Source organism: Bidens hawaiensis, unplaced genomic scaffold (assembly GCF_021521415.1).
Source record: "Bidens hawaiensis isolate Kalapana, Puna unplaced genomic scaffold, B.hawaiensis_p1.1 tig00032075_1, whole genome shotgun sequence".
In the NCBI taxonomy this organism is placed as follows: Eukaryota; Viridiplantae; Streptophyta; class Magnoliopsida; order Asterales; family Asteraceae; genus Bidens; species Bidens hawaiensis.
In genome coordinates, this window is record NW_027495436.1 from 188619 (window position 1) to 199142 (window position 10524).

Below are 10524 nucleotides of genomic sequence, written 5' to 3' on the forward strand. Positions count from 1 at the left end.
GTTTATATATATTATAGATAGATTATAGATATAGATAGATAATAGAGTCTATCTTAAGTATTTATTAACTTCGTAGAAATAGAAATAGAATGCCCTAATTCTTTCTCTCCCGGACACACCCACCCGCCTCAAACCAACCTTGGTAGCAGTCACGTTGATTTCGTCACCACCGGTAACCATTTCTTCTTCATCTCAATGTGCCGAGTATCTTCTACCAAAACAAATTATATTATTATTATTATTATTTGATTCGTATGGTTTAGGGTTTTTGATCTGAAGTTGTTTTCTTCGTGCCCATGATTAGCTACCTGTACATTCTTAATCTGATATTATTAGCCATTCATTTCTAGGGTTAGTTTCATTTCAAACATGGGGAGTAGATTGGGAAGAAGAGTCGTTAACTTTGCCAATATTCCTATTAAGCTTCTTATGCCCACCTCTTTCTCCAACATTACCGAAATCGCACTCAAAACCATTCCCTCCGCCTCCAAGGTTAGTTGGTATTCACCACAATTTCTTCATATTCAGTCTGATGCGTTTGAATCTTGTTTCTAGGTTGAAATCAAGAGGGTTTTGGAATCGCTATACGGGTTGGAGGTGGACGAGGTTAGAACGCTTAACATGGACGGGAAGAAGAAGAAAAGAGGCGGGCTGTTGATTGCAAAACCTGATTACAAGAAGGCGTATGTTACTTTAAGGAACCCCCTTTCAATATCACCGGATCTCTACCCGATTCGTGTGATTGAAGAGGAACGCAAGAACATGAGCAAACAGTCCAAGTCCACCATTGTTGAAGGCGATGATGAAACTAACAAGACTCACTGGCTTCATGGGAGCGGGGTCAAGAAGCAGACCGGGTATGGTGGCAGGGTTTGGCACAGGCCGCCCCAGAGAAGTGGTGTCACTAGCAACGCCTCTGCAACCGCCAGGTTTCCTTGGACTAGTATGCGCTCATCAAGCAGGTAGAACAAGTTCATCATTAGACGGTGCTTTTTTTTTTGTTTGGTGTGTTTTCTTTTGTGGGAGTTTTAAATAAACCCGATCACTTATTATCATTTTAATATGTTATAAGATGTTCTTCTCTTATTGTGGACGCTGAATCATTTTTGTTGTTTTTGTGTAATCTCGACGATTGATCATCATGTTGAATTTAGCATTCTATCATCTTTTACTCAAATATATTCTTAGTTATCTTTAAACCTCATAAATGTTTATAAGGGTGTGAAGTGGATGGTACTAACACAGACTTCACACGTCTTTGGGTTTACCAGTTTAGTAGAACTTGTTCGGGTCAGTCTTGGGGTGAACTCATGAAACATGTTTAGCTAAACGAGCCATGTTCAAGCTCGTTTGAATTTGTACTTTTTTTAATTGTATTATGTTAAAACTGAACAATTAAACTGAAACTAGGCTTTTACCCGCGCATTGCCATGTGTTGGCTTATTGTTTGATGTTATTTGTTTTGTAAGCAAGTTAACCAATTAACCGAACAGTAATTGAATTAACCAACAAAAATGAACAGCATTAATTGGATCGAACCAACAGTAAAAGTTAGCAGTTTCCAAATTATTCTAATTTTGTTCATTCTGTTTGGTATTTAGTATTTACTGCTTCATTTACATGTGAGCCAATGTGTTGTGCAGCAACATATGCAATGAGTTACTGTATGTGTATACATAGAGCGAGAGTATGAGGATACCTGGAGGGAGAAGGAGGATGATGATGATGATGATGATGATGATGATGATGATGATGATGATGATGATGATGATGATGAAGAGTTACTTCTGTTTTAAGTCAGGGTTTTGGAATCCGGAGGGCAGGGGTTTAGTTTGTTAAGATAAGATTCGGCAAGGAAGGATGGATGTTTGGGTTTGTTAACGGAGGGAGACCAGGTTCAATGTCATAGACAACAAACATTTTAGGTTGGGCCACCCGACGGTCTATCGTAAAAAATACTTAGACAACTCTTTGTTTGTTTTGTTGGTTGTTCAAAAAAATATATAATTTTCTCATAATGTCAAATCCAGTTTTGTCCTCCAAATCTTAGAAATTCCTAAAAGCCTATGAATTTACTAAAATTATATTTTAACTAATTCTTTTGTTGCTTTTCTACAAATTTATTTAAACCTTTTATGTTTTTTTAAACTTCACTAATTAATTGTTTTTTTTTCGTTCTATCCTTTTTTGCAAAGATCCGGCAATATTTCCTAAGATACGTTTTTTTTGCACTTTTTCATTACTGTTTTCGCCTATCTCGAGCTTTGGGCCATGATCTCCCATGTCAGGTTAATGACTAATGTTCCATAACATCTACGCTATCATCTCCTTGAATCAGTCAACTGGTGCATGCAATCGACAATAATCTATGAAAAAAATATGATATACTAATAAAATACAGTTTCAACTATTATATATATATATATATATATATAACTAAATCTACTTGTCTCTGTTCATCTCTAGGGTTTTTGGATATTGGATTTGCTATCTGCAATGTCATCACACTGCACAGGATTAAGTTTCGTGTCATGTTACCAATCTCTATATGCAAAGGAGTATGTATTCAAAGCTTCTCTCCCACTTAATAATAAGCCTCCTTTTACAACCATTTCTCTACCGAGATTGCGCTTTATGGTATTTCTCCAGTTCATTTCACTAGTTATGTTTAAAAACCCTGCTATGGAATATAATATCTTTAGCTGCCAATTATGATTAAATATTTATCTCAAACGGGTCAACTGGACGTACGGGCCGAAAGCCTAATTTTAATGCATATGACCTCTTAAATGATTTTTAAACACTATTGTTTCTGTAATACAAAATTAACGCATTAGTTTTTGTAAACAGATATTTAATATGGCCAAAAAAGTGTTTTCAGTTCAACCTGATCCATTTTGACCTGTACAAAGTGCCGCATATTGACCTGTACAAACTGACCCATTTTAATCTGTACAAAACTACCCATCTTGACCTGTACAAGTGACACATGTTGACCTTTACAAACGGACCCATTTTGACCTGTACAAAGCGAACCATATTGGACTGTGAAACAGGCTTAAGTTTGAGAAGAAGTAGCCTGAGAGCTTCTAAAGGAGTCAAAGAGTCAAACAAGAGTTATCAAAGTGATGATGATGATGATTTTGAAATGGACGAGGATGAGAGGAAAGAATTCAGGGAAAAGATTAGACAAATGGTTGAAATGAACCCCGAGGTTGAAGAAGAACTTGACCCTGAAGAAAAAAGGAAAAAAATGCAGAAGCTTTTGGTTGAAATACCCTTGTTGTAGATGAAGATGATCCTGATTGGCCTGAAGATGTTGATGGATGGGGTTTCAATTTCAGTCAATTTTTTCATAAAATGAGTGTTAAGAACGTTAAAAAAGACGATGATGATTATGATAGTGATGGTGAAGTTAATTGGCAAGATATACAGCCCATTAAAGACATCACTTGTTTGTTATTCTCAGACCTTAGCCTGTTGGTTGTTTTAGTGCATAATCGTTATAGAAGGTTAGTGTGTGTATTTTGATTGCTCTTTTCATTATGCCCGTGCTTGTTTATGTTTTTTCATAAGTTATATAAAGGAATGGTTCACGAACGAACATAACAGAGCATAGATAAATGAACATAAACTAAAACTAGTTAAGAGTAATGTGAAGAATAACGTGTTCGTGTTCGTTCACGAATTTAAATGAACGAACAAGACATGCGTTCGTGTTCGTTCATTTAACTAAATGAACAAGCTTTTTTGTTCATGTTCGTTGGTTTATTAAATAAACGAACTTTTCCGCCGGACGGTTCATGAATTGTTCACCGAATGTTCGGTTCATTTACAGGCCTAGTTGGGAAAATTGCATGTAAAAGGGTCGATAATCTGTATTATAAGTTTATAATCAAATAAGGGACACTGTTACCTTTTTTTTGAACTGTACTGTTACCTGGTTAAGGGTTATATGTTATTGGGATTTGGGTCCTTAATTTAGTTTTAAACATTATGAAATGTTTTGCATGCTTGATGATTTTATGATTGTTTTTTGTTAGGCCAAAGGAAAATGAAAGGGTTCGTTATCAACTGGAAAAAGCTATACAGCTTATATGGGATTGCAGGATACCATCACCGAGGGTAACGATAAATTCATCTCTCTCACACATACATTATATATACATATACACGTATCTGCATATGTAAAAAAAGAACATATGTTTGTTTGACAGTGTGTTGCAATTGATGCTGTTGTGGAGCGTGACTTGGTATCGACACTTGGAGTATCTGTGTTTCCCGAGCTCATATTTACAAAAAACTGGGAAGATCTTACATCGCGAAAAAGGTACCAATCATATTATGATATCATGATGTATTTCCTCGGTTATAGTTTTGGTTAAAAATATCAGTATTGGCAAATGACGTGTTTGCCCATTACAAGTAGACGATGTTATTGGTACTCATAGAGGGAAAATCTGTCTAGAAATTATTCTTAGTTTGGTTAAGAATTGTGTTTTGTGTTTTGTTGGTTTTTCAGGAATAAGAATAGCGGATGAGTTGTCAAAAGATAATAGCCTTCTTTTACTATGGAGGAGCGAAGCCGGCTTGCCTTAGTAATAATACCTCTGCAATCATCAATGAAGCAGTTCCTGGTTTTACCACCAAGAAATAGTGTACAAGTTGATATGCAACCCAAGCCAGCAATCATGCTACCATGACCTTGTACTTCTTGTATGAAAAGTTGTGCATTGCTGTTTTCTTAAGGGATTATATAAGAAATTTTGGAAGAAGTATTTATTTGGCATTTGCATGTATTTATGATTGTTGTATGTGGGATTTACTGGGTATAATTGTTGTACATTTATCAGGTTACGTTATATGTTATACATGTTTTCATTATGCTAACTTAATATTATCTTTAAACCGTTGCATTGATTTAAAGTTGGGAAAAACACAAAATTCAGTGTTGGATTAATGATCAACAAAACTCCAACCTATGTAGCATCAACAAAACCGTTACATGAGAGACTACTGCCGTACAAATGGTCGATCTAACACCGTAATCAAATTTTAGGTTAGTCAACACCGAATGTTATATAACCCAAACAAGAATGTAACAAGTAGGTTGAGCACTTGTGAGTTTGGACGTAGTAGTTTACACCAAACTGGATTTGTATTTATGGAAAACAATTGTAATGCATGTATTTTTGAAATCCTTTAGGAGTTTTAGGCAAAATTGTTTTCCAAATATTAAAGAAAAAAATAACCTGTGCAAATTTAGAATTTTCTCAATGTAGCGGAAGAAACAAAACGTTTTCTTATACAAATATTACAAGATAACTTGCTTATAAACAAAGATGTACAAAACAAAAAAACGGTACAATTAGTTGTATGTATACAAAAACACGTGATCCAAAAAGCTTAATAAATGCGAAAGTAACAAGCTAGCAGCTTGATCTCTAAGCTAGTATGCACTCGACTTCATCTTCGCATTACATAATATAAGAAAGTTTCTGAACCCCATGATAGTATTCTATGTAGATATATCATGAATATTAAGACCTATTATGTCTGATTTAGATCACCTTTATGAACCATTGTAACTAACTATAGTAATATAACTCATCCAACAAACTTTAACCTAAAGAACATAATACGACATAGACCTATAACGCCCCATTAAGAGGTATTGACTAGTGAACATGTAGAGGTTACCAATAACAATAATTTGAATAAGCTCCTTGTCAGTAACAACTTCATGCTAGACCATGGATCGTCTGTACTCTATATGTTACATGTTACCATGCATCGACTGTTGCAAATTAACGATTAAAGATCCAACCCTCAAATATCTCAAGGTTTGACCGTGGATCACCCGTATTATGTATAACAACTTTTGATAATCAACAAAGCCTAATTCAAGAACCATGAAATTATCAAGGGATAAAATTTAAGATTGAAAAATGTCATATGGTAGATGACGATGCATATATTACTTAAAACCTTTATAAAAGTTAGAAAAATTTTAAAGAAATAACATGCTTACAAAACAAAGCTTATAAATTCAAATGAAATCTTCTTAAATGAATTTTAACAAAGTACATTAAAGACTTGTACATTTTTATAAAAGCAAAACGTTTATAAAAAAAAAATCTAAACTTTAACATGTTTAACGAGTCAAAGTTGTTGTTAGGTCACAGATAATCAGTTGTGAGGATATGTTATTCTTGAAGACGTGTCTGGATCAGTTATCATTCTTAAGAGTTCCAGAGTTATGTCAGGATTAAGGATCCTCAGTAATTGGTATTACTAACGATTGTTTCCTATGTGGAGGTTAATATTTGATATGTATTAAGGCTGGAAGACCTAGTCTACCTGTTTACTCGCTACTGGACTCATTCAGCACGTGGTCAAAATGATGGACGCAGCTAGTGGGAGAGTGGCGCAAAGATAGGAGTAGTTGTTATTTCTATTTTTTTGTATATAATTGAGGTGATGATCAGCTAGTTACACACATCACATTCATTGAACAATACTTAGAATTTTCTCTAGCAATCTACACACACACATAGAAATCATAGTATTACTTATCATTATCTCCAACCCTTGTAACACCATTTTTGATTAATAAAGTGGTGATAGACGATTCATCACTCGGGGTTTTTTTGCCGGCGATCCGAATAAGATGAAGGGCTTTTCCTCGCAACAAATCTCTGTGTTGTTGCTTACAATCGTTTCATAATCATTATTATCATTCAAACACTAAACCTCACCTTACAAATTTGATTACATTTTTCTTAGTCGATTCATGACCAAAACAGTTGTAATAACTCTTCATTTTCCTTAAATTAAAATCAAGTCAAAAGGAAAAGAGCTTACAAAAATTAGAAATATACCAACTAAAGTAAAGTAGGAAATAACAAAGTTAAATATTTTGTTGCAAGAAAAGATGTTTGGTCCATCTCCCATATCACGTAACGCAACTTCCTTGAATTTGAGTCTCCTTTTTGGTTAAACAAATTGATTTAGTAATTTTCACACTCCTAACTTTACTCGTGTTTCAACATGCGTTATATTAATAAATTTTTTAAGTATTATAATTAAGGACACGTAAGCATAACTACCAAACATTTAACCTAACGTTACATAATCCTCAACTTTGTCTAACTTAAAAACTGTTGATAATTTTATGGTGGTTGTGAATAGAAATTTTAAAACATGATTCATACGTGTTACATCACAGTATCACACATGTTTTTACAAATCTTACTAATAGGTAATAGAATTTTGATCTTGAGGGAATTGGGCAAACAAATTAGAACCATTAGTTTGATGAGTTTATACGATAAAACCATATTATCGTATATATTTATGGACTCACCTCGACTCATGTACTCCATAGTTGCAAGATAAATAAGCCCAATCAAGCCAAAGCTCACCGAAAGTTAACCTAGACTCGTTTATCTTAAAAAAGGTTTGAGTTTGTGCTCTCTTTCAAAAATCCTATACTTGATCTTAACGACTCGTCTATTTATTATCATGTTTATATATTTTATATACGAATTGAGGACGTAGGTTGGTACACCACCAAAAGCCAAAGCTTCAAAACCCGTCAATTAGGATACCTTGCTACTTTCAAGGCTTAAATGCTCCAGAAAGTCAAATGACATTTCCTTAACACGAAAAATATAGTATGCCATGAATTCAATGAGTCGAACTCGTAGACATTCACTACAATAGCATGTGGTGGAAAAGAGGGTTACCTATTGTCCAACGGATAAAGCCCATTGCGTCCCCAAAAGGGTAAAGTCTTCATGCGATCCCAAAAAGAGGAGGGCGTGATACATCTTCAAACATTTTATGTACTCGACGAGCTGACCAAGTGAAGCTTCCCCCACGCTATAAAAAGGTGCTTTAGCTAGCACCTCAGGTTTGTATCATATTCTTCCCCGCCCTCTTATACTTGTTCTCTCATATCATACATACCTTCACCTGAAAACAACCAACTTATTCTCACATCAAAAGTAGATTGCATGAGAACCCCTCTCAGAAAATCCATTTATGTTTGTTTTACAAAATCCTTTAAGCCACAAACCCCTTATGAAAACCGATACCTTGTCCCATTTGTTGTGTCAACGTGCATCTATTATTTTATGCATGCACAATTTCATATAAAATTTACATATTATTATTATTATTATTATTATTATTATTATTATTATTATTATTATTATATCAAAAACCATCTTTTGCCCCTCTCACTAAATACCCTGTTCATGAAAATATCAATTCTCAGCCACACATAACAATGCTCTCCTCTCTCTCTCTCTCTCTCTCTCTCTCTCTCTCTCTCATTGTATAACTCATATACGCTCTTCTCTTCTCATTCGTTTATTGTCTCTGTTTATGTTTATTATCTCTCTCTCCACAGGCCGTTTATCTCCCTCTGACCGGTTATTTGGTGACCACCTTTACCATTGTCTGTCGGAACCCTAGGCGGTGGTTTGATGGTCAGAGAGGACCGCAGTCTGATCTGGAACAATTGACGGCAATGGAGTGGTTGTAGCGAGTCATCAATGGTGGTCAGTCGGGCGACCTCCGTCTGTTGTTGCCGAGTTCTGAGTCATAATAGGCGTATCATCGTGGGTGGTTTCGTCTTTGTGGTATGTTACTCCGCCGTCTGATTGCGGTAATGAGACGCCAAAATCTCTCTTTCATGTTTATATAATTGTTTATGATGATGATGATGCTATTAGCGATGATGAAATTACACTTAATACATCATCATTGCCTCTGCCGGGTTCCGATTTCAAACCTTTGCGGAGATGACTCACTTGCAGTTTCCTTTATGATTGTATATTACCAAACTTCATATCCAGAAGCAACTAAAGAAATTAACTTAGTTTTGGACAAAATTTGGTCCAAAGTTGCTTATTTGGAGTTTGAATTTGTCAAGATGAAACAAGATTCACTACGTGAAAATTGACTTTCGGTCACATGAAAAAAGTTTGGTCGTAGGCCTTTAGCCACACACATTTTGTTCAGGTCATAGGTGGCCAAAGGTCGCGACACCGTGGGTATGATATGGCCACACACAGTTTTAGTGGTCTTATGTGGTAATAAGTGTGGCTAAAAGGTACATGCATTAGTTGATAGCCAGCAAGAAGCCTCTCCAATAAGTGTGGCTAAACACTAGAAAATGGCCACATGACTATTTCCTATGAGTAACCATTGCAAGTATATAGCCACATGAATTAATATTTCAGCCACATGAATTTTACAATAATGTGGCCAATAGGGTTGTGTTAAGCTTACAATTTGACCTATACTGTGTGGATATAGCAAAGAAATGACCACTTAAATGTAATAATAGAGTGACTAATTATATGATATAAACACTGGATATTATATTAAAAGTGGCTAAATATGTTTACTTGCCACTCAAACACTCCTTTGTAGATTATAGTGTAGCTATTGTCTTACCGTTTGTCACACATAATGCTTTTCGTAATTGAAACTATGGCTATTGTCTAACTTTTTGTCACACATACTGAGGTACTGAGTGGCTAAAAATATCATATAGACACTGGAGGTTATTGTCAATGTGGCTAAAAATGTGAACTTGCTAGTCAAAAACTCTTTTGTAGTTTATGGTGTGGCCATTGTCTTACCGTTTGTCACACATAATGCTATTCGTAATTTAAAGAGTGGCTATTGTCAAACTTTTCATCACACATAGTGAGGTACTGTGTGGCTAATCGTATCATATAGACACTGGATGTTATTGTCAATGTGGCTAAAAATTTGAAGTTGCCACTCAAACACTCTTTTGTAGTTTGTGGTGTGGCCATTGTCGTACCTTTTGTCACACATAATGCTATTCGTAATTTAAAGTGTGGCTATTCTCAAACTTTTCGTCACACATAGTGATGTATTGTGTGGCCAAACATATCATATAGATACTGGAGGTTATTGCCAATGTGGCTAAAAATGTGAAGTTGCCACTCAAACAATCTTTTGTAGTTTGTGGTGTGGCCATTGTCTTACCGTTTGTCACGCATAATGCTATTCGTAATTTAAAGTGTGGCTATTCTCAAACTTTTCGTCACACATAGTGATGTATTGTGTGGCCAAACATAACATATAGACACTGGATGTTATTGTCAATGTAGCTAAAAATGTGAAGTTACCACTCAAACACTCTTTTGTAGTTTGTGGTGTGGCCATTGTCTTACCGTTTGTCACACATAATGCTATTCGTAATTTAAAGAGTGGCTATTGTCAAACTTTTCATCACACATAGTGAGGTACTGTGTGGCTAATCGTATCATATAGACACTGGATGTTATTGTCAATGTGGCTAAAAATTTGAAGTTGCCACTCAAACACTCTTTTGTAGTTTGTGGTGTGGCCATTGTCGTACCTTTTGTCACACATAATGCTATTCGTAATTTAAAGTGTGGCTATTCTCAAACTTTTCGTCACACATAGTGATGTATTGTGTGGCCAAACATATCATATAGATACTGGAGGTTATTG

At 35.2% G+C, this 10524-nt stretch overlaps 1 protein-coding gene across 1 annotated transcript; it reads left to right on the forward strand.

The window, feature by feature from the left end:
• The first annotated feature begins 367 nt into the window (after positions 1–367).
• Positions 368–1153, forward strand: LOC143582954 (uncharacterized). Its single transcript, XM_077065403.1, has 2 exons — positions 368–492; positions 556–1153. Exons 1-2 carry the CDS (start codon positions 370–372, stop codon positions 964–966), a joined length of 534 nt encoding a protein of 177 aa, XP_076921518.1. The 5' UTR covers positions 368–369; the 3' UTR covers positions 967–1153.
• Positions 1154–10524: the final 9371 nt, after the last annotated feature.